We start from the raw sequence: 27374 nt of genomic DNA, 5'->3' as shown, positions 1-27374 counted from the left end.
TATGCAACTGGGAAGGAATAACCCCTGTCATGGTTTAACCCAGCGGGCAGCCAAACACCACGCAGCCACTGGCCCACCTTCCCCCACCCAGGGGATGGGGGAGAGAATTGGAGGGGTAAAGGTAAGGAGACTCATAGGTTGAGACAAAAACAATTTAATAATTGAAATAAAAATAATAGAATATACAAATGAGTAATGCACAATGCAATTGCTCACCACCTGCCAACTGATGCCCAGCCTGTTCCCAGCTAGTGATCCAGAGGAGAGAAAATCCCAAAACCACAATCCTGGAAGAGCAAGAGAGAGCAAACTTCCCAGCCAACCCTCATCTGTACACTGAGCATGACATTGTATGATATGGAGTATTCCGTTGGCCAATTTTGGTCATTGCTCTGGCTGTGCTCCCTCCCAGCTTTTCGTGTACCTGTGCACAGGCAGGACATGGGAAGTTGAAAAGTTCTTGATTTCTTAGCAACAACTAAAAAGATCAGTGTATTATCAACATTCTTCTCATACCAAATCCCATGCTGAATCCAAAACACAGCACTATTCTAGCTACTAACAAGGAAAATTACCTCTATCCCAGCCAAAACTAGGACAGCCCCATATGTCAGTGTGAGCTGGGGCCAACCATCTGGAAAGCAGCTTGGCAGAGAAGGACCTGGAAGTCCTGGTGGACAAGTGGAACATGAGCCAGCCATGTGCCTTTGCCATCAAAGGCCAACAACATCCTGGGCTGCATTAGGAAGAGTGCTGCCAGCAGATTGAGGGAGGTGATCCTTCACCTCCTGTCACCAGTTCAGCACTGGTGAGATGCATCTGGAGTGCTGTCTCCACTTCTGGGCTCCACAATACAAGAAGGACATGGGGCATACTGGAGGGAGTCCAGTGAAGGGTCACAGAGATGGTTAAGAGACTGAAGTACTTGACATACAGGTATAGGCCGAGAGAGCTGGGATTGTTTAGCCTGGAGAAGGCTCAGGGCAATTTTATCAGTCTCCTACCTCATGGCAGTGAGTAAAGATGAAGCCAGGCTTCTCAGTGGGGTCCAGTGATGAGCCACAAACTGAGAAACAGAAAATTCCATTTATACCTAAAACTGAGCGTGGTCAAACACAGGCACAGGTTGCCCAGAGAGGCTGTGGAGTCTCTAGCCTTGGAGATACTCAAAACCTGACTGGCAGTGGTCCTGAGCAGCTTGCCCTAACTGACCCTGCTTTGAGCAGGGGTTGGACTAGGTGATCTCCAAAGGTCCCTTTCAACTTCAACTGTTCTGTCATTCAGAGAGTACAGGCACCCAAATATTCGGGGATATGACTTGACCTCTCTGACCATTTCTTATTCCAAGAGTGTGTTAGTAAGCTGAGAAAGAAAGGTGACAGGGAAATCCATGTCACATGAGCCAGACTTTTCCCTATAGTCAGTTTCTATTGCTCTGCGCAGAATGGTCAAACTCTAGATGTTTCTCTTCCCCTTAAGCAAAGAGTTGAACAGTCCAGAGTGCAGGACTAAAAGCTTTCCCCAAAATCTAATGCACTCAAAGTACAACAGCAGCAGCCTTTTGGAGTCAAAGCCTATTTATACAGGTAAAAATCCAGAGCTGGCTTTCTGTGGTGCACAGGAAAGAGATACTCCTATAAATACACATGGCAAGTCATCATTACTCCTAGAATTTCTTTCCTGGAAGCGAAAATGTCTCTGTGAAGTGGTTTTATCAGAGAGCAAGATCAGAAGTCGTTATAGCTTAATAACTCTCTACTGGCATCCTTGCTGGCCCAGCTGCTGTGTGCGTCCAGCAGCCCTCAGCAGCAGGAAGCAGGCTGCCACCACAGCAAGTGTGGAAATGCATCGTGCTTTCCCAGGTGTTTTTCTTAGTGCTGATCAACCGTTCCTCACCCTCTTGGCTCCAACACCTCTTTTAGGGCTCATACACATGGAGAAATTAGCCAGCACTGCTCCCTAGGTGAATACTTGCCTAGAATACAGCAGCTATATGCAGAGGAGTTTTACAGCAACAGTGCCAGTCTGTGTCTCCCCACAGGCACCCTTAAATACAGCCACATCCTTTCCAGTTGTCTAGAATCTCTGAAATTTCTGTTGTAGATGAGTCCATGTGCTCAATGTTCAACATGCAGCAGGCACTGCAGTGCGTCTGTGGAGAGAGGAAAACCCTGGAACAAGGAGACTTCACAACACAGGAAAAAAAATGCAGGAGCTACAAATATTTCTGATGAGACTTCAGCATCCCAGGAACATGAGCCTTGCTCTGTCTAGCTGACCTTTTGACCACAGCTCTGCACTTAGGGCCTGTGGCTTCTCTCTTACCTCTCCCAGCTCGTGGTACACCTTAATGAAAAGGGAAAAGTAAGACTCTCCGTGCAGGGTGGTACTTTGGGGCAGCTGATCAGTAGCTCCCAAATGCCATGTTGACTGCATGCTCCCTTGAGCCTTGCAGGAGGCTGAAGCCATCCTGATGTTTGTTCTTCCAGATGAGGAGGCTTGGGGGGGACTGAGAAAGTTGGGAGACAAAGCACAGAGGTTCTTGTTTTCTAATACACTGTGAACTTGCTCACTTTCATTCTCTTGAAAAAATGGGCTGCCCTTGCCCAAAGAACAGTTCAAGCACTGCATTCCTGGCATCTGTTTAATTTATTAATCCATTTACTGGACCTTGAAAGTACCTTGCACTGGGAAAGACTATCCTGATCCTCTGTTCAGAAGCAGACAGGATGAGTACAGCTATTTCTAGGAAGAACTCACAGAACCAGTACGAAACTATTCCCACAGTGCTGTCCTGGTTTGGCTTCCTTGTTCTGCAACAGCGGTGCCACCAGCTGGCAAAGAGCTGAGATCCCAAGTCACAAAGATCAGAAACAAAATACACCCAAGAAGGGAAGTGATGACAGTCAAGCAAACCTGCAGCAGCTGGGCTGGGAGTTGGAGGCAGACAGTAGACTGAGTGTTGAAAGGGATAATATGCACTGCCACCGTGTTTGTAGCGTGCAGTAAAAGCACAGTCGATAGCAACGTAGACCTGCTGCAGACTGCAGGCCAAGGAATGCAAGGGATCTGGTCTTTGTTCCACAGCCAGAAATGACAATGGCAACACACACACATGGCAAGCACAGCTAGCAAGAAAGCACTGAGGGAACCTGGACTGTTCAGTATAAGGAGTGAAGACCATGGCCATGAAACAGTTAAAAATCCCTTCCCAAAAAAACAGATGAGCTGCCCCACAGAACGGAACAAATTGCTTCATCTGCACAGCAAATGGGAAAGCAAGAGGACCTGCAAGACAGATGATGGGACAAAATATGTGAATGCTAGAATTAGTTGCTGGGGGAGGATTTGGACTCTCTATTGCTGAGATTTAAGCTGGACCCACATCTAGGAGGAGCTCGATGTCTTGGTACTTCCAGAGGTCCTTTTTGGTCTTGCAAGGCAGCAGAGGTCCCACACCATCTGAATGCTGTATGATGGAGCATCTGATGCAGCTGGGGAGTTATCAACCCTCATTGCCAGAGATCTTTCTAGCCCATTGTCTCCTGCATGTCTCTAGGGCCAGGGATAATTTTTTTTCCATCTCTCAGTTTTGGTATAAGGCTCAGTAGGATGACAGTATAGTATTCATATGCCTTTTCACACTCTCCTCTTCCTCTTTTGGCATCCACAAGCATCAATAATACCTACTACAGTACTACAGGGAGCAGAGATGGTGCAGCTGGAGACACAGTGTCCCATAGCTTGCATAGAAAGCGGCCACATTTATCCATGACCATGGAACCTAGCACCTCAGGGTGAGGCCTAGTGTGAAGATAGAGATGCAGGAGCTGCTTTTAGGCACATGATTATAACCTCCAACATAAAGCTTAAATCTCTTAAGGACACTCCTCCTCTCCAAAAAATAATCTTCACAATTCTAGGCAGGGAAGAGGAGGCAGGGAAATAGGACAGCTGGACAGAGGCTTCACTCTCCCATGCAATAAAAATACGTGGAAGAGCTAGTGCTACAGATGCAGTTTTGTTACGTAAAGTCTTACCAAAACCCTTAGTCCTATACCTAACTGTCTACCTCTAGGTATCTGTACCGTCCAACACTTCCAAGAGGTATTTCCTTAGAAAAATAAGGCATTTGAAAAGAAACCTTTGCCTCAGAACAAATGAGATACCAGAAGAATAGAACAGGAAGGAGATGCTTTGAAGAGTTTAACAGTCCCAACTCTGCCATTAGATACATTTCCTATGGAAGCAAGGAGTGTTACTGCAGCTGCACAGAGAACAGGACTGATATTTAAGCTATGAAAAGCAGGAATAAGCTGAGAACCTGCCCTTAGGATATCAGTCCATGCACTGGTGAAGGAAAAACAACAGTTCACTTTATTTCCTTTGAATCAATCATGTCAACAGAGATGAAACCAAAGCCTACTTGCTCTCAAACTGCCCTGGATTTACTTGCAGTGGGATGATTAGCAAATAAAGGAAACCATCAGCCAAGCCAACACACTATACAAATACATTTTATTTAGAGATACCCATAGTAAGATGCACAAATACTTATTGTTCACCAATTTTCAGATCACACAACTTCAAGTAGTGGAAAAAACAAACTGCAGTTAATTACAATTATCTATATAACAGGGCAGTAGTAAAAGATCCATTTGTCAGACTACAGCATAGTTAACGATACTCAGGTGAGAATGTACAGGTCTAGGTATTTAAAAAGTGCATGGGTCATTGCCACATACACTAACATGCTTTTTCAAAGAGCAACATCTTTCTGGCATGTGAACACAGTAACCCGGTTAATGCAAGATGGAAAATTAGGCTCTTAATTTGATCTGGAAATCTATTAACAGTTTTCCTCCAAATGGCAAATTAAGAGTTGTTTGCAAATGACATAGGGAAAGCAATCTGTAAAAATCACTGTTACGTTGTCCATGTAGTCAAGCAACATACAGATGACCTAAAATGATCAGTTCCAGCCTACACCTTCACAGCTCTTCTACCAGTCTTCTTCAGAAGAGTCCAGAGTACTTGACTGCATTTAGCAAGCTGGCAAAGAGCTGTAATCCAAGATCCGAGCTCTTGCACCCACACCGAGTTCTTCCACAAGAGAAATCTCAATCCTCAAATTTCAAAACCCCCATGTTCCACCTGCAAGCACGTCAACTGCATCACATATTGCTGAAGCTGTAAACCCCAGCTGGCCTGTCAACTGCATCACATATTGCTGGGTTTACTTTTAAATTCCCATCTAAAGGGAGGGAAAGGTAGGAATTGGTGCTGATCTGAGAGACTAGCTGCATTGGTTTAAGGTTATATTTAAAATGCATGGAACCTGGACTCTTCTCTTCAGTGTCTCTCTCAAACTAAGGAAGTTCAGCAGGTTCCACTGCTCAATGCAATCCCCGTTTTGCTTTTAAATGGGGATAGTGCTGTATGGTGCTTGGGAAAAAACAGCAAAGACTGCTGTGTGGATGATTACACAGAAGAGCGAGAAACACATTAAATCAGTCTTCAGTTAATCTTCTTCCATTGCAAACAGAGAGACAGAGACTGACTTTTGCATTATAGTTGAGAGGCACATTTTGCATTGATGAACAGAAAACCCCAGTTTACATTGCAACTTTCTGCAGATTAGAACACAAACCTCCTGTTAAAGCAATTTTCAAAAAAAGAAACCAAAAAACTCAGTTACTGTTCTTCTATTTAAAATTCTTAAAACTGCTCCCTCACCTATTCTACCCAGAGATACCTTCCCACTTGTGTGTGTGCAGCTGCTTTTTCCTCCCTAAAATCTGTTTGTGTAAGAGATCCTTGTTTCTGTGCATCTTGGAAGTAGACAGATAATTCTGATGCCTCACAGGGTGGGCCCCTGTATGACATTCAGGAGAGCTGAGAAAGTCAGTACGATTTTGTAGATTTTGTACATATGCAGGGAACCCCAGAATAAACAACAAGAAAAATAAAAGCCACCAAATAGAAATAGCCAGCAGTAGAGGAATCAACTTCTTCATGGAACAGGAATGAATTTGGAGCAAAGCCTTTCATACTGAAAGGTGCATACCAGTCCAGGGAGATATCCAGGGCTGAGTCAGATGAATAGGGAGACAGTGAACAAAGCCCCAGTTCAGCAAGCTACTGCCTAAGCAAGCGTAGAAGTCTCAAACTGTACTACGGATTTAACAAGTGCCCCCAGGCTTTGCAGAACTGGTACCTAACCTAGTAAGCCATGAGAGGACAGGGAACATGCCCAAGTCCCAAGGGGTAGAGAGGGTGGCAAGACGGAAGCGAGGCCAGAACAAGAGGCTGAGAATGAGGAAACAGCATTTTGAACAAGAGTGACAGAGCCTGTTAGAAGTTACTTATCCAGATCTTTTCATATTGGTCCCACTATCACACCTGCACTGAGAGGAGGCTAGAGCAGCCAACTGAACCTGTAAACCCCAGCTGGCCTGTTACACCCCTGCACATCAACCACCAACCAGGTGGAGGGAGCTGCAGACAAGGCCCTTTCACTCCACCATCCTGGCAGGAAGCATGTGGAGGTGGCTGGTGGCAGCTGTAAAGCATGCGAGACATAGCCAGCCATGGAAACAGAGACAAGTGCATTGGTAACCTTGAGTGATGAGGGGGAGAGTGAGCAACCATGGAGGAAACTAGTTCTTCCCCATGCCATCTTCACATCTCATCTGAAGAGGGATGACCAGCAGTTTCACAAGCTCTGGGAACAACTAATCGTCAGTCACATAGGCATAAGGCATGATGGAGGAAACTCTCAAGGCTTCCATTGCTCAAACGCTCCATTACCAGTTCATCTCTGAGTGTAGCCAGACTTTGGCATTACTCCTGGCCAAAGCTTGTTACAATAATTTTGCCTTTTGAGCACAAGGTTAGAGTTTAGGTCGTAGCCCTACTATTTTTTTCATAATCCACCAAATATGCAAAAGACAAAAAAATTTGCAGAGAAAGTCTTTAAATGGCATCAAGTCAGCAGAAAGTCAGCGATGCACTCTTCTGGCTTCCCCCTCAATGAAACCTTTAGTTATGACATTGAGTAGTGGCCAAAGATGCCAGTTCTCTGGTTAACTAAACTACCACTGATGAGTTTAACACTGGGTGCAGATGCAAGGCACATCCACTTCCTCATCTGCTGACATGCACCATACAATATGGATGTGAAAGAATTTCAGCTTCTGTAGACCGTGCAGGAGTGGAGTCTCCACTTTTGAAGCAGCTAGCCAGCCAATGAAGTTTTTGGTAAAAGCACAGTGATCTTTCTACAGTGGGCTACAGGTTTTCTTTTTATTATGACTCAGTATTTTTCAGACTAGGCAAGCAGCTTTGAACTGATTGTTAAAGGTAAATAAGGAAGAAGTCGGAGAAGAGGAAGATGCTAAAGGTTAGAAAAAGTTAAACCCATCTGTTCTACTCTGAAAAGTGACTGTGAAAAACAGGACCTTACTGAATTTGAAGAAACTCTGAAGTTAGCAAGTAGTAAAAAGAGAACTCCAGATTAAGTCTGCACTGGGGTACAGAGAGAACAGATACAATTAGGACAGGAAACACACATACATGAGAGCTCCGTGGCCATGTATTAATGTCAATGCACTGATGACTAATCGTGTTGATTCTAAAAACAAAAATAGCCTCATGGATCAACAGAGTGCAGTACTGTACTTCAGTTCATTATGGATATGCATGCCCACTGAAGGCCACAGTGAGTGAAGTGTTCCTGTTTCCATGCTCTTATGATAAAATTAACCTTACAGCTGGGAAGGGACATCTTGTATTAATCACACCATCCTCAGCTATCTGCATAAGAGACGGAAATTCAGTCCAAATTCCAGATGTTAGTTTGAGTTTAAGAACAAAGGTATCCTTTGCCAATTCAGAAAACAGAGCCAAACATGTAATGTCTTTGTATTAAAAAAAAAAAAAAAAATATCACTTTTCAGAGAGAAGAAATAATTTACGAGGTAACAGAACACTTAGCCCTGTATGCAGACAGGCTGGTTTCGCATACTATCTGCAATTTCCCACTGTTCCATTTGCAAGCTGCATCAATAATTTTGAACAGTTTTACCTTATAGTTAAAAATGTGCACTGTAACACTTGAAGAGAGCTGTTACTACTTCACTTGACAGCTTCTGTGATAGTTCAGGATCCAGTGCCGTTTCTGACACAGCTCACAACAGAAACAGCAAGCTGAAAAAGGCTCTGTTAAACAGGTGGAATTGCAAGAGTTATTAACAAACATCAGACCCTGGATTCAGAACAAAAACCAGCAAGTATCAGCAAGTCCTGATTTATTTTTTTTCCCTCCCAAGGCTTTGGATCTTATTAAATATATTTGGAAAAAAAACATTGAGAAGTTCACTGTAGGACATCCTACCCTCAGGCAACAAGTTGTGATCACCGCACATTTTAAAACACCTTATGTAGTTGGTGCATCATACGCATCACAGACAATGGGGAAGATCCAGCATTTGTGTACACATTAACATACAAGCAAGCACTGATAGATGTCACAGGTAAGACTGATTCCAAGACAAACCAGTGCATTGATTTGTGTCTACACCACGTCCTAGAACACATGGAACAAGTCACAAGTTAACAGTACAAACCTGTTGCAACTTCAACACATACATCTTAGAAAAAGACAACGCACGTACCCAATCCTAAGACAGTGACGAGTTTGAGAGATAACAAAGATCAAGGTACCAGAAGAGGAAGGCACATTAACCTCTGGTTGGTCCATTTCGGTATTATTTGGATGAGTCAGTGATTTATATACCCTGAGACTGTGGGAGGCCTTGAAAAGGAAAGGAGACCAGGTGAATGGGCAAATAAAAAGTACAAGTTTAATGAGATTTTAAGATTCAGCACCTGAATTTTCCCTTTTAATAAGGGAATCTAGAAAAGCAGTTCCTAAGAAAACAATATATTTACTCCTAGATTTTTATTCTGAGGTCAAAGAATCAACACCTAGGTCTACAGAAACATCGCACTATGTTGCAAGGGGTTTTTACACACCCTCTCAGTTTCAGTCCAACAACCAGAATTTGTATACAGTTGAGTGTTTCACTTGGTATTTTTCTGGGTACAGAAATAGTCAGGCAGCCCACATTTTCCCAACTCTGCCAACCCTGGCATCCTGTTTTAGATCTGTGTGGACTTTCTTAGACCATACTGCTCCCAGCAGGATACTAGAAAATGGCACTCAATTTTCAATTGGGAAGATTCCTTTCTGTCAAGAGCATTCTTTTAATTAGCCAAGTACCACATGGTTTTGATAAAGAAACAGCATCACAAGCAAAAAGACACTTCCTAATTTAAATCCTTGAAAATTAACATGGGAGAAACAAGAATGACAGGGATATCTGCTTGGTCTCTCTGACACTGTTTCCAATTAAGCCCCGTCACAAGTACCTCCTGAGCAATGAACAGGAGGCTGGACAGCAGTACCAAGCACTGCTGGGCTTTCACCTTTTCTCTTGTGCCCCCTTGCCCACCCTCACCACACAATGTGCCAGTTGCAGAGGCAAGGGAGAGCATATGCAGGAGATCCCTTCCGACAAGATGTGGCTGTATTCTCCTTTCCACACTCCCTTGCCTGCAACATGCACAAACTCCTGGTGTCTGTGCTTCAGAGACTTTCAAATAAATTACTGATGGCACTACCACACTCAGAAATGCATTTTAAGTTGAGGTCACACCATGGACTCTAACTGTGGGACGGCCAGCAGGGCACACTGGGATTTTCACTTGGCTTTAACCTGGCCAGCGTAGTCATCCAGGGCTCATCATGAGCTGGCCAGGATCAGCTCTGCCTGCATCACACACAGCTCTGCAACAGTATTCCTAGGAACAAGCTCAGTAATTCAGTCATAGCAGCAACTGCAACAAAATCTAAGAACCTCAGACACCTTGGAAAAGTGGGTTTATGGAAAATAAGGGTATCAGACCACCACAAACAGATCTCAGTGCTCCTAACTGTCTGCTGAAAGATGCTGCTGCTTTGCCAAGATGCAGTAACTGACAGCTCATCTGTTCTTGGTTTCTTGCAAACAAACACAACAGGTGACCTCCATGAAGGGTCTAGGCAAGTCTGCTTTATTTCACATCTGCACCAGCTGAGGGACATCACTAAGTGTCTCTTAGCTGAGGGGCAGAAATTAAAAGACACCAAAACACTACTCAACATAGCTGGATCATAACTTTAATCTGTTAACTGCAGCTGCATGCTATATACAAAGCAAGTGAAATTCTGAAGAACAACAACTTGATACAAAAGTATCTTAGTCCTTAAGATACAAAAAGCTGCCAAAGACTTGAAATGGAGGCAGCAAATATATCCCCATAAAGAAGTTCTGGAGTCCCCCTCATTAAGGGAGTCACAAGAGTCACCCACAATGTGAATGTAACCTTTGTGGACAAAGTCCAGTAAGATCACAGAGCATTCTGGCAATGAATCTTAAAAATGGATCTATGTGGAAAATGATCAACTGAGACTAGGAACAAACACCTATTAACTATTCTTTGGTAATTTACTCACCTTGGACTAACACCAGCAGCACTGATGAAGGAGCCAAACAAATGGACTCACTTCTTTACAGCAATCCCAGAAAGCACCCAAGGAGAGCACTAGCAACTCTCCCTGGCTGACTTGACTGTACAAGGAAGAAAACTAGAGGAATTACCAGGAATAAGGTGTTCGGTGAAGAGGGTGAGCACCACCCTCATTGCTATGCTCAAGACAACCCTGCAAAGTAGCTTCTGCTTCCTTAGGAATGTCCATCACATAACACCCAACTGTTACTGAGAGACTGCTACCTACTGAGAGATTGCTACCTTACCAGCTGGGTATTACCAAACCCATAAGTAAATCACTGGTTTGATTACCTGTGATTATGAATACTGAAAATGTAATACCCAAAGATACCCGAATGAACATGACAGTCTACTGAAAAGAGCTGAGCGGTAAAATTAGCTGCTTCCTACACTCACCAGCAGCACTAAAGATCCCACATGACTGAAAAGTCAATAGCAGGAAGAAGTCTGAAGGTCTGTGTGTGTCATGTTCTTTCCTCTCCTTCAAGTGCTTAATGCAAAATAAACCAGAGTCTGTTCCACCCAGCAACAGACTGTTTCTGCGTAATCCCATCAGGCAAACATGTACAAGGGCAACTGCCCAGTTCTACAGTCTGAGCCAGCCTCGAAGGTCTACCCAGTTTAAAACAAAGCAAACTGAATGTCACAAGCATAGCTTGACAAAACACCAGCAAGCCCATTTCTGCTCAACAGAGGTCATCTCTGCAATTACAATATTGCTACAGTAAAGATTTGGATGATTTGGGGTGGAAGAGGCAACCCCAAACAAACCATTCTGGAGGGCAGGAAAGAGCAAGGGAGGGAAATCATTAAGAAACACTGGAAAAGATAAAACCGTCTAAAAACATGCATGTCACTGGGTCTCATCAGAGTGAGCCATTCACGAAGATACCGAAGTGCAGTGAACCAGGCTGAATTCCATCCATCACAGGGGTGTGTCTGCCATTAGAACAACGGGGTGCAGCCAACACACCTCCACGAGGAACCTGGAAATTCCCTGCTGTACAGCCATTCCTGCACTTCGATGGGAAACCCCTGCATTTCTCACCATGATCCTGGATTTCAGTTCTGTTATCTAAACCAGTAGGGCAACAAAATCAAATCAAGTAAGAAAATCTGGCTTTTTCTCCTATCACTTATCTTTGGACAGTTGGCAGATCATCACCTTTCTCTGCCTCAATTTCTAACACTGTCTGGACCAAAAGTGACATATGACCAACCACAAAATATTCAGAAACTTAACATCTGTATTGCTACAAGCATTTAAAACCACTGAAACAGCTAGAAATCAAGTTGTCTCTGGCCCAATATTGCATGCTTGCAGTACTATCTAGTTTGTTTCCAGTTTTTGAGGGGATTTTCATATAGCAACAGGATGGCTCCCTCCCCATGAGAAGTTATCTTTGCAAGAAAGCATCCTGAAAGCAGAATACACAGAAGCATGAGAGACTTAAGGAATTTTACATCATTAACCAGATTCTTCTGAGAATTGTCTAAAGCTTCCTATGCAGAAAAAAGGAGGAAAAGGGCACTCACAGTACCAGGCTTTAGGACCACACATTGAGGTACTTGGGAAGATCAGAGTCAGCAGAGAGGGATGCTTTCCAAGGGTGCCTCTTCAGTAACCTAGAGACTCTGCAGGAAGCTCAGCCTCTCTTTGGAGGCTGAAGCTCAGTCCATACAAATACCCTTTTTGCCCCCTCACCCAGACCTGGAATATGCTTCAACAGATCAACATTAGGGCTAGTATTTCCAGACCGGTTGTTTTCCTATGGCACTGGTGACACGAAGTGCCTAACTAGTAACTGTTGTTTCAGCAGAACCGGAGGACACTCAAGTAGACTCAAGTGTCTAGTTTCTTTCTTTTTATTTAAAAAAACAAAAAAAGCAGCACTTCAAACCAAGACCAAGTAAAAAAACTAAACAGAACATGCTCCCTGTGACAGTGATCTTACTTCACCAAGACTTGTTTTTCTCTGTATACTTCCACTGTTCAAACCCCCTAAAATAACCAAAGCAGTGTGTTGCCATCACAGAAGACCACGACACCATTATAACACCTTTAAACAAAATTTGAGAGTTCTTTTGCTACTCCATGGTATAGAATTTGTGCCTTTTCAGAGAAGGGCCTGAATAGCCACACACGCAGTGCCACTGATTCAGTTTAAGCAACCAACCCACAAAGGAAGTAGAATTACAAAACACCACAAGATCTGTTTGTGAAGCACCTGTGTCTGATCAGTGTGAGTAAATTATACTTCTGGGACAGATGCACATCTGGGAGAGCCCTTCTCTTGACAGGACTTCCACCCGAATGGGAGGAAACTGCATTCCTTGCAGGATTTCTATCCAAGTCTCCACTAGCAACTGGAAATTAAGCCTGAGGCTCACTGCTTGGCATTACTGATGAAGATACTGAGTACAAAGACGAGAAGCACCACACGGACACATGCAGACTAGCTTTAGGCAGTCTGGCAGGAACTGTGTAAGGGACTAGAACTACTCTGCAGTGTGGCTGTGATCTCCAGCAGAGACAGAACAAAGTATATCCCAGCTTTGTCTGTCTTCTCAGCTTCAACCAACTGCCCATTTGGCACCAAAGCAGTGAGGTCCAGGCACACTTTGCTCCACCGGTGACAGGCACAGGGGAAAGGCATTCATCCCAGCAGAGGACAGAGGTGTCCGTAACAACCTGAAGAGTTTGGGGCCTGCCAAAAGTCTAGGAGGAGCACCCTGGAGTCCTCCTGCGTTTTAGATGAGTATTAGGTAAGACTGTCAACCTGGAATGCACACACTTCACAGCTGGACCTGAAGGGCATCTGACCTATTCTTCTCACCCAGTCCCACATGAAGTTCAAGGGAGTTTGAATGCAGAAGGCACCAGGGCATATGGGGGAAGACTGAGACTCTCCTATAGCAAGCAGGATGACAGCAGATGCTAGCGCAACGTGAGCTAACAGCAAGGTATCTTGCTACAAGGAAAGCTTCCAGCTTGTGTTAGTTAAGTCAGAGATGCACTCTGTAACCTTGGAGAAAAAGAAGAGTTTATTTATTCCATTGGCTTATTAAAGGAGATGGCCAACCAGAACAGCTAAAAATGGGGAGTTTCCACAACCTGGGACAAAAAAGGTCCTGGGTTTTAGGCAGTTTATGAAGCACCCATGAGCTACCACAGCAGCATACTCGGGAACCTTGGCTCATCTGGAAAATGGATAGATTTAGTTCATTTTGAATGACAAGAACATTCACGTCCCTAACCCCCCTTTCCTCTCAGCACCTCTGCAGGACCTCAATGTAACGTCACCCTGCAATAGCCATGCTGCAGAACTGACTATGCAAACTCTTGTTGTGCAAGCTGATACCTGGGACAGGCAGAAAAGAAACAGAAGATCAATTTTTGCTCCTGGGACTGCTGAAAACCACAATTCAAATACAAATGCACTTTTGAGAACCCCTGCACTTCTGCAGTTTGGGCTTAATGGGCAATACCGCTAGGGAATCCATCCCAGGGCTTCAATGAGTACAGCTTAAAATTACCATATTCCTCTACATATAAACAGTGTCATTAGACTTGTACGTTTAAAAAATAAGATCAACCCAGGCCAGGGCCAGGCTCTGCAGATAAAAGTAGTAGCTTATCTCTTATAAATATTTTAATATTTTTTTAATTACAAGTAGTCTTCACTCCAGGTAATGTAACTGACACAAAGTACCTGCACACACGCAGCCCCTAGATTTTCACAGAAAGCCCAGGAGCAACCACTCTATAAGAAAGGAATCCTACCTCACAGCAAAGTAGGGGAGGGGGCACGTGGCCAAGATAGCCTAAATGTAGGGGAAGAGTCATTTGGAGTAAATACAATAAAAAGGGACTTCAAAAACCCTTCATACAAAGGATCAAGGAGGTTAAAGCAAAAAACTGGTTCAAAAAGATGTACAAAACTGTTGGAGACCAACAGAAAACTCTGCCAAAAAATAATTTGTATTTAAAATCAGAAATCAATGGCATCACACAATTTTGTTGTTAAAAAAAGGAAAAGAAAATGGAAATCTGTGTAAAGATCAGCATTTATAAAGAGTTATCATTAGCTCCAGAGACCAGCATAATTCCCATGAAGTCCTGATGGAAGAGGGCCTCCTGCCACAAACAGTTTCGTCCCAGAAGAGTCGTAGCAGTGTGTGTAAACAGCATTTGGGAAGAAATTTATGTCAGAAAAATAATTCCTCCAGGTTTCATCATGATTCTGTTAAAGGAAAGTTTAGATTGTTATTGTTTCCAAACAAACACAAAATCTTGTTTCACAAAAGCAGAAGTAGCTTCCAGATCCTAAAAAAGGATCTTTTCTGCTAATAAGCCCTGAAGCTTCGGACAGATCAACTTGAAGATACCAGATATCCTGAAGCTTTTTCTGAGGTCATTTGGGCCAAATGCGGGGGGGGGGGGGGGCAGTGAAAGGTAGGGAAGATATCAAGTTTCATTACTATTTAAAGTTACATCACAATGATAAACAAGATAATGGAGAGAAATTAGACAAAGACATTTACTGATTTATGATAACATACAGGAAATTGAACTCAAGTTCAAACTGCTATGGCATTACCTCAGGAAGCCAGTTTCTAAAATTGCACACAATTAAATTGAATCTCTCTTACTTTGAGCACCACGTTAGAGTAACACAGTTTTAAAGAAAGACAACATATTTTGTGTTTGAGGTTCTGAAAACCAGAAGTTAGACAACATTCAAAAATATAAAGATATAAAATCTAGGTAATCTATGGATCAGTGCATAAGAACAGTAGTCAGTATGCCTTACATCAAGCAACCAACCTTCAATACCCTTTCATAAAGCTTTTTGTAGAAAGCAATTCTACAGCACTTCTTGCCTTTCATGATTACAGTTATCAGTTACATGATCGCTGTTTCACCGGGACACATTTCATACAATAGCTCCCATTACTATAAAAAGAACCGGTCAGGGCCCTACAGCCTCAAGCTACTCACCAGCCAGCCTTTCCCAGTAGTCAGCTTCAAAATTTCACTTCCTCCTAGTTTCTGTTTCTGTCCATGGCAGGCACGTGGGGGCTTTTCATCCAGGAACCTCTGGGCTCTGATATCATAAAACAATAAGGAACCTTGCCCCGTTCCCACTGTGATGATGTGCTCGTAGAAGCTCACTGATCGAATACCTGTCAAACAGAAAATGGACATAAAATGCAGTTGTGGCAGGTGCATCCGCCCAATGAAAGCAGAGCTTCTTGGCTGCTGAAGTGTAGCAGCTCCTGGCTGCCTTTGTTCTCAGGGCCTCACGGTAGTTGGGGCCTTTGGCCAATGGGAGCCGCTATTGACTACAGGTCAGATTCGGCCTGGGTATAAATGGAGTCTCCTGGAGCAGCACGCTGCAGTCAAGGACTCTCCTCTTGGGTCAGGACGCTGCCCAAGGAAACTCCTTGAGGGGGCCCTGGGTCGGGACGCTGCCCTGAGCAGGTCCTCGAGGTTGAGCGCCCTCACTTGTCAGGTGAGTGATAAAGCATTTTGGGTTGCCGCTAAACCCTAGGGAGTGGGGCTTTGTTCTGCATTTCAGGTTGCTGTTAAACCCTAGAAAGTTATTCTGTTCTCTTCTCACAGACATTCGAACCTGTAATTTACAGAGAGCTAGTTAATTGTGTTAATAATACATTTTTAATTTTTGGTGGTTTATTTGAGAGCCTTCGTAAAAATTGGCGTAGTCAGCAGGATGTCGATAGAGGAGTTATTACAGAAATATAGTTGTGCCCCTTCTCCCCTAGATGTACAGTGGACAAAGAAGTGGTTTGATCCGGTGGAAGTTGCGAGAAAGTTGGAACAAAGCCGGGGAAGTTGGTGGAATAGTGGAAGTGAAGGAAAAATGTGCACCATTTTAGGTGCCTGCTTGATTCAGGCGCAGGATTATTTTGTAGTAGTGGAGAGAGATGCCTTAGAGGAGCGATTGGAAATTGATAATTTAAAGACAGAATTATTACGAGAAAGAGAGAGAAGGCGGTTATTAGAAAAAAAAATTGAAATTATGCTGTAACAAGCAAAAAAGCCTCCTAGTGTTGTTCAGATTCAAAAGTTAATTACAAGTGTAGATCTTGAGGAGTGGCATGGAGCTATCTGGGGAGAGTCTGATGACAGTGGCTCAGAGGAAATAGAGGAATTGGAGGAAAGAAATGTGCAACCTCTCATTAAAACAGAAACGCATACAGGTCCACAGAAAGGCATACAGGTCCACAAGGTGGGAACCCCCGAACCTCCGAGCATACAAGCCCCCGGACAGGACCCGAGCTTAGTGAACTTCAGGTTAAATATTCGCGTAATCCAGGTGAAACTGAAACCAAGTATTTGTGGAGAGTTTCTTTAACGGGGGTGATAGAATTCTGTTGAGTGATGATGAGGCGGAAGGTTTCTGGAGTCCTGGAGTGTTTTTAAGTGATGGACCAGCGGGTAACCAGTCGATAACATCTCGAGTGGCTTACTGGGCTGGGGGGGTGGACCCTAAGGAGAGGGGAGAACCTGTTACCATTAAAGTAAAGGGACTGTCGGAGCTGGCAGAGGGAGTACAAAAGGCGGCTGGCATTCAGGTGATGTATGAGAGGGGGCGGTGCGGAATCCCGCTTGTGGCACCGGTGGATCCCAGCCACCTTAAACCTCTCATTAGAGGGTTCCCGGCTGCCTTAAAGATCTGTGTCCAGTCCCTCAGAGAAAGGGTGCAAAGAGCTATTGAATGCAGCCAGCAAAACCCAAGTGTTACATGATCTGGTTACTTATGGGTAAGAAACTGACCCGGATGGGGATGAAGCCGGAGGGTGCGGCGGGTCAGTCAGAAAATGCCCCTCAAGCAGCCTCCTCGTAGAGAGTTTAAACCGCCCCGGGATAAGTCAGGTCAATTTTACGATTCAGAAAAGAATCATCTTTGGCGGAAGACGTTGGCACTGGGGGTACCCCGGGCAATATTACATGGGCAATCTACTGGTAACATCTCAAAGTTGGTGCAAGTGCTGGAGGGCAGAGCTCGAGAACAAACGAAAAATATTAGGGTTTGATGTTTTGGTAGGTAAACAGTGGTGTTTACCAGATGCAGAGTATGGAGTTTTGGAGTTAGGGGGACAGAAGTTACCTGTGTCTCTCCATATCCACTGCCAACTGCTGCCAAACAGGGTATTTTTGAGATGATTCATGATACTGAAGAAAGATTATAAATCGTACACATTCCCCTTAGAATTCTCCGGTGTGGCCAGTCCTCAGACCAAACAAAAGGTGGCAATTAACAGCCGATTATGGGCGGCTGAATGCCCACCAAGCCCTTTGTCAGCTGCAGGGCCTGGCTGGGCTGGGCGCAGCCCTGCAGGAGCCGCTGCCATTCGTGGTGCCTTTGTCAGAAGCAAGAGACGGCGGGCAATTTACATTTGCATGTCCTGTCCGGGGATATCAGCACTCGCAGACAATTGCTTGCTATGCACTGGCTCAAAATCTTGCTAAAACCATGCCCGGAGAAGGGGTTAAGAGCTCTGGAAACACACCCCCTCCTGTGGTAATCGGGCAGTGAGAAACTGCGAGGAAGCTCTATGTGCAGTTAGATCATTACTGCCACACATGGCAGATAAAGGAAACACCCAAATCAATTTAATCAGGTAACAGTTACTGCCGGGTGGTCCAGGAGTGGGCACACAAGGTATCAAGTGGGTGTTTCATACCCCATATTACCCTCAAGCTAGTGGCATGGTTGAGCGAATTAATGGCTTGATCAAGAGACATGCCAATGTTTCACGACCTAACTGGGGTATCAGGTTGGCACAAGCAGTTTTTATTGTTAATAACCGCTGGGGACATTATGGGAACCCCAAAATACGAGCATTTTGTCCTACGGGATTATCAGGTGATGATGCTCCTATATGTGACAATCATAAGGGCCAGCGCCCCCTGAAAATATATGCAGGCCAACCTGTCATGGTGAAGTTGCCCTCAGTTGGCATTGTGCCTATGACCCTGGTAAAATCTAGGGGGTTTGCATGCCTGGGAGGCCTTAGATAAAGGTGGTTTTCCACCAAATCAGCACCTGATGGATAATCCCTGATTTCTAACTTGATGCCCGGGTTCTGATCCAAGGCCTAGTTCTGGGTTTTTTTGTTAGGATCTTGGAGGAACAGATGACTTCGACATCCTGATGGGCAACGGGGATCCATATGGACAATCAAGACTTGGATGACAACGTGGTGGTGAATGGATCTTGTGAAATTGGCAGCATTCAGAGGAATGTGATTGAGCTTGGTGCTATTGTGTTAATGACACTTTAGGTCAAAAAATGAAGAAAGTGGCAAGAGACTTGAGGCAATTGTTGCTATATTAAGCATTAATTGATTAATTGGATATGTTTGAATCTTCCTTGTTAGAATGGTTAATCAGCTTCCTTCAATTTTGAGTGTAATACATTGTATGGTTGGAGGGTTGGTTTTTTTTTAAGATTTGATTGTATAATCATCTAGGGATGACAATCCACAATGAGTACGGAGACTCACCAGGACCACACTCCCTTTTAACCTTGGAGGCAAGAGGTGGCTGTACCACCACTTCAAGGAAACCAGCCGAATCATGACTGTAGTCACAGGGTGGATTGTGGCAGGTGCATCCGCCCAATGAAAGCAGAGCTTCTTGGCTGCTGAAGTGTAGCAGCTCCTGGTTGCCTTTGTTCTCAGGGCCTCACGGTAGTTGGGGCCTTTGGCCAATGGGAGCTGCTATTGACTACAGGTCAGATTCAGCCTGGGTATAAATAGAGTCCCTTGGGGGAGCCATTTGGAGCTCGTCCCCTGGAGCAGCACGTTGCAGTTGAGGACTCTCCCCTTAGGTCGGGACACTGCCCTGAGCAGGTCCTCGAGGTTGAGAGCCCTCACTTGTAAGGTGAGTGATAAAGCGTTTTGGGTTGCTGCTAAACCCTAGGGAGTGGGGCTTTGTTCTGTGTTTCAGGTTGCCATTAAACCCTAGAAAGTTGTTCTGTTCTCTTCTCACAGACATTCAAACCTGTAATTTACAGAGAGCTAGTTAATTGTGTTAATAATTAATTTTTAATTTTTGGTAGTTGGTGGTTGAGAGCCTTCGTAACAGCAGTAAGGAAGGTGGATGCTTTGGCTCTGCAGTGCTGCTGCTTGATGTCTAATATTTTCTTTAAGAGGAACAACCTACTAGTATTCACAACACATAAGTTTCCCCACTGCTACTGAGCAATGCAGACAAATTGTATTGATGCTTTTGAAACAGCAGCTTCAATTACATATACTACTTCCCTTCTCCTCTGAGGCCACTGGCTACACTGATGGTGCACAGTAAGAAGTTTCATTCTCAGCAGGCTCCAGCTCTGCCAGATAAGCAAAGATCCTAAGCCATTTAGGATCAAGAGCAACTTTGGTCTGTCTACCACAAGTCTCTAAGTGAACACACCATGAGCAGACAGAAAGAACATCACATTGGTTTCCTCCACAAGTTCACACCCTATCTAGCTACCTGCCAAGCTGCGATAAGTGAGCATGTGAGAAAAGTTACTATCCTAACTGCCACCAAGTGGATTTTGCGGATCAACAGGCTAGCTGTAAGTCAGTATAACCATAATAATCACTAGTCACTTTGCTGCTAAAACAGATCGGGCTCTTAAACAATTTTGAAGCTATCTCCACTCAGATACTCTCACACAAGCACACCTTATTCTTTGTAGCTGGCACATGTAGCACTTCAGCCAGCAATGAAAACAGACTAGGAATCCCGGATCCTAAGCAATACCATGCTCCACCAGTACATGGGAAGCTATAGCAGGTTCCTAGTCCAAACAAAACTTTCTAGCACAATTCAGTTATGCCATTAGATTGAGTAAAAGAGTACATTTCATTTTCACAAAATCTAAATCTGAAGCCTCAGCTAAACAAAGATCTCTTGGAAATAGTCTTGGGGAGATTCTGTATGTAGCAATTTGCAATGTGCAAAATGTCCTGTCATCTCTATTTATTGTGCAAAAGGTTTGTTCTGTGTAAGCACTCTACCCCAAACAACTCTTCTACACAGATTAAACCCCACCACACCTATGCTTCTCCTTCCTGCACAACACAACGCCAGGTTACAAACTCCAGGGCTTCCAAAGCCCCTTTAAAGTACCGCTGAATTACAGCCTAAACAAGCACTCAAACAGGAGGGGAAGAGGGAGTTATGCCAGTTACATCCACGTGCCAACTGCTGTCACCGTACCAAGTGGGACTGAATGTCACAAAACTTGTAGCAGACTGGAATACACCCAGCAGTACACGTGACAGCAGGCATCTGAGAGATGTGGAAGCAGCCAGGGAGTTCCCCTCTGTACAGAGTCCTAACTAGAAACATATCCTCATCCTACCGCCTCCACATCCTGATGTTACATCCACAGCCACCAGCATCTGTGACACACACTTAGAACAGGTGAGGCCATGTTGTCATGCTCCAGCTGCGATGTGAAGTCTTGGCTGCACACTTAATAGGTGGAAATCACTGTGCAAGTCTCACACCTGCTGAAGTAGATTTACCAGATTCATACAAGAATCTCCATTTTACTTCAGATAACTACAAATGCATCTGACAAGTCAGAGGCATCTCCTCCTGCTCCCATTACAAGGGCCTGGCTCTGGCAAATACATACAGCCCTCTGCAATCAGCACGAGCAGTCACTTGGATAAGAGGAAAAAGGCACAAGAGGGGACCTGCTCTTATTTTTGCTCCAAAAGTGCTCTTGACAAGCAACTCAGCAGAACACTTAACAGGTGATGGGAGTACAAAAGCAGATGGCATGTACTTTTCAATGCAATTTATTAATAAAAAGCTATAAAATGCAAAATGACTGTGGATCTAACTGAAGGAATCCATGATGTACCTACCCACTACTAAGAGGATGTTTAGAACAGGCTTTCAAGAACAGCACTCCAATTGGCTCCTAATGGGCTGAAGTACCTCAGATTAATCATTCCCATCAAACTAAAAGCACAACCTGTGCCTTGAACTGATCACAGTAAGCTCTCCAGCACAGCCAGCACTCTACCACCTGTGGATCTGGACTATTTGGACCAGCAAATTGAGTCTCATTCCTGAAAGGCGGAGAAGCTCTACAAATCCCAGAAAGAAATGAAGTCTCAGTAGCATGTCCTACACTTGGGGCAGACACAGAGTCCATGCCACTCAAGCTCCGTCCACTACATTAACATTGCTGCCTTCAGGATATAAAGCCAAGGGCATGTAACATTGCACTGCATGCCAGCCGAGCAGAAAACAGTTGCTCTCACAGATCAAGAATTAAGAGTCCAGAGCCTGCACCTCCGTGTACAGCTGCTAAGAAAAGCAACACTTACAAGATTCACTAAAAAGTACTAGCTACCTTCTCATGTAGAGCAGACAGGGCTACACTGGGTAAAAAACAGTTCCAGTCTTACTAAGTGACAACCTTTCCTGACCTGCTTTTGTATACAACACTAGTGATCTGAAGTTAAAGTGGACTTACCACATTCAGCAGGTGCATTTGGAAGATGAAACCACATTCAGGTAACCAAAGCACTTAAAAGTCAACTCAAATTTTAGTTTGCAAATCAATAAAGAGCCTGCTTTCTAGAGGTGCTGCACCACTCCAAGTTCCAGTGAGATCAACAGGAAGTTGAAACACTCAGTATCAGGAATTAATATTACTTAAGTGCCTTGTTCTGCTTTCAGCTGGGATAGAGTTAATTTTTCTTCTTAGCAGCTAGAATAGTGCTGTGCTTTGGACTCAGTACTGGATTTGGTATGAGAAGAATGTTGATAATAAACTGATGTTTACAGTTGTTGCTAAGAGATTAAGAACTCTGCAACACCCCATGTCCTGCCCAGGTACAAGCAGCTGTGAGGGAACATGGCCAGAGCACCAAATTGGCTGGTGAAATATTCCATATCGTGTAAAGTCATGCTCAGTAGATAAAGGAGGGGTGGCCAGGAAGTGGGGTGGTTCTCTCTCACCTTTGGGATTGCAACTGCGGGATCTTGGTATTTCAGGATTGCTATCTGGGAATGGGCTGCATACCAGTCAGCAGGTGGTGAGCAGTCACATTGTGAACTACCCATGTGTACTTTCTATTATTGTTATTGTTTTGTTTTATTACAATTATTACACTTTTTATCTCAACCTATGAGTCTCCCCTTACCCCTCCACTTTTGTCCCCCATCCTCTGGGCAGGGGGAAAGTGAATGAGTGGCTGCGTGGTGTTTGGCTGCCAGCTGGGTTTAAACCACAACGTGCCTCCACCACCATGGGGAAAAAAAAAAAAAATCATCTGCCTCCTATGCAGAACTGAAAACAGCACTGAACAAAGGCTTTCTCCAGACATGAACTGGAGGTGCCCCAGAGACACTACCTACAAGTAGATCATCCTCCCAGCAGGGATGATCACATATGCAAGGCAGAAGCTTTCAGCCACCACACTCCAGTGTCTTGGTATTTCTCCCCTGTGACACCGAAGGGTGACAATGTCAGGACCTCCAGAGTCCTCACTGACAGCAGGTCAGGACAAGGGCTGTCACTGGTAAGATGTTCAGATGACAACACAAGCTGGTGAAGCACCTTTCCTCATATCTCAGAAACTTCTACTGTGTCTGAAAGAAGCAGATCCTGACATTTATCTAGACAGCACTGTTCAAACTTCAGTAACCACATAAATAAAACTTTCCTAATCCCTGCCTGCATCCATTCTTTAGCTAATGTGCCCAATAAAGAGACGAATGCCTAAAGCCAAGCTAAATAAGGGCTGCAATTTACTAGTACGGGATTAATATGGTTTAAAATGGCCATCAGAGCACAGTGCTTGAAAATAAAGGGTATGAGAGGAAACTTATGGGGACCATTCACCCTGCAAGCCCTCGTGCTTAGCCCTGGTGCAAGGTTCAGTTGGACATATTGCATCCACATCAGAAAAGGTAAACAGCACTCAAATCTGCACTCTTTTTTTTTTCTGGAGTGAGCTTTTGTATATTTAAAGCACAAAAATACACACTGAAAATTAAGTCTCACTCAGTTTTAAAATTACAAGCAAGCATTCACATTTCAAAGAAAGAAAAACCTACATATACTATAAATGATTTCATCTATCACATGAAAAACCCTTCCAATTTATTAAAAGCTTATCTTACTGCAGTTTTAACAGCTACTTCTGCAAGGAAACCACTTGAAGCACCCTTTGACAATTTTCTTACCACTGCCTCGTTCCTTGGAACAGACGGATTTAACATTGTGAGAAGGCTGCCTGGGATCCAGAAAGGAGACATGTGCCTGTGATCCTACTGCATACACCGACCACTCCTGACCATAAGCCAAACACACGTTCTCCCTGCAGTATGGCAACTTTGTGGAAAGTAACTGGAAACAGAAGAAATAAAAATCAACCCATTATGAGGAAAGAGCAAGATGTTAATAGAACAATTCTGTAGCTATGTTCAAGGAAATGGCAGCAAAAAACCAAAATGCAGCTAAAAATACATTCACCACAAAAATAGAACTTTAACAGAAAAGCAACAGCCTGACCCAGATAAAAAAACTTGAAGGAGATGGGATGCCTTTTCTGAATCAAACTGAGATGACAAAGGCTGAAGCCAAGTATTATGTGAAGAACAATTGATATTTTGGTGCAGTTTTACATCTAAGCTGCTGTTATTTCTTCAGCAGGCATACACAGACATCATCTCTCAGCTGAAAAAGCTCACCTCATTCAGTAGCATAGATATGTCTCGGTTAGATCTGCAATTACACCTAAATAAGCGCAATTTCCTTTATGAACTCTGCTAATCAAGTATCAGTCATACTCTGTGCAACAGCTCACTTCAGCTAACTCAGAACTGGCAAAAAGTTAAGAGCACTTCCCACCCTCCAAAATAAGGGGAGTGGGAAGTTTCTCTCCTCAAGTTCTAGTTTTTAGGACATTTCATTTCACATTAAGCTTTTAAGTGTTTTACAAACACTGCTGCTCTTTCTTCAAGCATTTAAAGGAGATGAAGAATAGTGACAAGCCTTTACTGCTAGGCAATTTTTGAAATTTAACACCAACAAACAGAAAAGCACCTTTGATAGTGTGTGCTCTGCTTTCCAAAGATGAAAATACCCATCTAGGGACACAGCTCCCAGTTCCTATTAAAAAAAGAAAGTAACAGAGTTAGTTTCTGTATTATAGATGTCCTTACAAACACAGACTCTCTACTAGGCAGGCTGCATATTCTGGATTGAACTCATCCCTAATCCTGTACCTGCTTATCATTTGTCATTTTATACTGATCTTCACAGAGCACAATATAGCACAAAGGTACCAGGTAGAGTAAGAATTAAGAAAACAAATAACCAGAAATAACTTGTGAAAGTATAGATCTTGTTAGACAATCAAACAATGAATTATTACACAGTACAAGCTAGTGTTGACAATGCTTTTCAGCAGCTCCCACACCGATTCTGACCCTGAAGAAAACATTTCTTTCCAGGTACTACTCTACTGAAAAAGCTTTATGAAGTCTCCATCACAGAGGAGTAATTAACAGCTATAGTGAAAAATAAAGTCCACAGGAGCACCGTGCTTTGGAGAGCACACCCACCTTTGCTTCACAGTTTCTCTGGTTTTTGAGGGCAGAAAGGAAAGTAGTGGGGGATGAATTGCTACTCCCACCAGTAATAGCAAGAGAACAGCATGGGGGAGGTTAATATTTACTGTCTATCAGACATCAACAAAATAACACCATAGCAAGCACTTTGAGTCAGTCACCTGGCTGAGCAATCCAGTAGCGATTCAGCCATCAAAATGTTAGGTGGTCTTCACGAAAAATGAAGAAAAGCAGCAAAAGCACTCAAGAGTGGGATTTAAGGAGAAAGAGGTGTTTTGGCGCTTGATCTGCTTCTTGTAATCTAAAAATCAAAACGCCCAGGAAAATTGTTTTTTTAAAACATGACCTTTTTTTTTTTTCTACTTGACTTCTCCATTCATTTGCGGCAGAAGCAGACATAGCAGATGAAGACTACCATCTCACATGATAAGGATACAAAAGGATCAGGACAAAAAATATTAGGTTGCTTCTCCAGTATTTTTGATTTACATCACTTTTTTCTTTTTCTAATACATATAGACAGTTTTAGGACTTCTCAACTGCCTTGCTCATCTTACTGACCTTGTTCTTATTGTTGAAAGCCAATGCTCGGACTTTGCAGTTGTCAGGATTGGTGTTCTCCTTGGGGATATCCTTCAGAGCCCTGTGTGTTATGTGGGCATAGACAGGAACTTGAGAGAGATTATGCCTGGCATCGCTTCTGGACAACACATCCTCTGTGACTTCCCAGAGCCCCATCGAACCATCCCGGGAGCCTGAAAAACAGTCCATGAATAAATAGTCCATTTCACATATAACTAACTCCCCTTTTTAAAAAAGGAATAAGCAATAGGGTCTGAAAGAAAGAAAGGATACTATTCATTTAATCTAATCTAACTGAATACACTGTTGGTGCCTATATATTAATTATTAACAAAAACTTGATTTTACTTAGATGTAAAGTTCATAACATTGTGAACTCTTTGTCAACTAGTTTGTCTATACCGTTTCCAAGCAGCCAGATCACCTCAACTGTTTTCAAACTGATTAGGATGCATCAAAAAACACAGTCCTGTACAATAACCATTAGATATTCACATGTAGAATAAACTCAGAGGTGACTGAATAGCCTACGCATTCAGTCTGGCTTATCAAGGCCGAGACAAAAATCTCCAAGAAAACTCAGTTGGGTTTATGCCAGTTTGAGTTCATTTGATTTGTACCTGTATACTTACAGGTATGTACACACACATTTCTGAACTGAACAGAAACAGCTATTTGAATCCACAATTTGTACCAATTTGGATGAAATCTATTTATAAAATTACTTTCCTAAAACCTGTACAACTTCTTGTTTAAAGAATGTAACACAGGAACTGAGGTTGAACAAGCAAGAACTTGTTTTATTTTTCTATTGAATTTGAGGACATTAATCCAAAATGTGAATCAATAAGAGTAACAATAATGGATGAAGAAAGCTGAATGTCTTTGTTCATAGATTAACACAGGCTTAATCCAAGGCTCTATACCCATCCCTTCTGGTGTTTGGGCAACTCATTTCCATCTAAGTCAACTCTGACAGATTTGACATGTTCCTTAATTTCTTCCCTACACAATGTGAAAAATACATCACACTCTTTCACAGGGAATGCATAATGAGGATACCAGAAAAGACTAAATATCTACATCAGACTATTACATTTATAGGCTTTGGTACATCATCGGGAATGAGCTGCAAAGACAGCTAAGCAAAACATCTTGTTGCAATACCTGTGGTCCTGCACAGCAGAGATGGCTTTGTCCCCTCACAGATGGATTCAGTCATTTGCCCCTATCACCTACTACAGCCAAATACAAAAGGACGTTCCTAATCTCGCTTGCATAGCATCAGGCAGCACGTGTCACAACATCCTGCCACGAAATTTACATGTTGATGGTTTTTAATGACACCTAATGTGTTTGTTATGGAGGCTGAATACTCAGCAGTAGAAATTCTAAACATCTTGACATACCTTAAGGGGAAGCTGTCCCTTTTAATAGACCTAGCAGGGGAAAAAGTCAATGTACGCTGTTCAACTGGTTAGCCCTAAAGCCAAGAAAAATATAATTGGTTACCCTAGGCTTACGCCAGCCTGAGAATTATTCACCCTGT

At 43.4% G+C, this 27374-nt stretch overlaps 1 protein-coding gene across 1 annotated transcript in view; it reads right to left on the bottom strand.

Moving 5' to 3' along the window:
• Positions 1–4501: 4501 nt before the first annotated feature.
• DCAF12 (DDB1 and CUL4 associated factor 12) overlaps positions 4502–27374 on the bottom strand; it is a 37742-nt gene continuing 14869 nt past the window's right edge. The window contains exons 5-9 of the mRNA XM_074813811.1: positions 25805–25998; positions 24717–24782; positions 23855–24017; positions 15617–15801; positions 4502–14858 (exon numbers count right to left, since the gene is read on the bottom strand). Coding sequence (XP_074669912.1) covers positions 14700–14858; positions 15617–15801; positions 23855–24017; positions 24717–24782; positions 25805–25998 — 767 coding nt within the window. The 3' untranslated portion in view covers positions 4502–14699. The remainder of the gene's footprint in view (positions 14859–15616; positions 15802–23854; positions 24018–24716; positions 24783–25804; positions 25999–27374) is intronic.

This window comes from Strix aluco, chromosome Z (assembly GCF_031877795.1).
Source record: "Strix aluco isolate bStrAlu1 chromosome Z, bStrAlu1.hap1, whole genome shotgun sequence".
NCBI lineage: Eukaryota > Metazoa > Chordata > Aves > Strigiformes > Strigidae > Strix > Strix aluco.
Note: the sequence above shows the minus strand (reverse complement) of the source record. Positions and strands in the feature narration are given on the sequence as shown.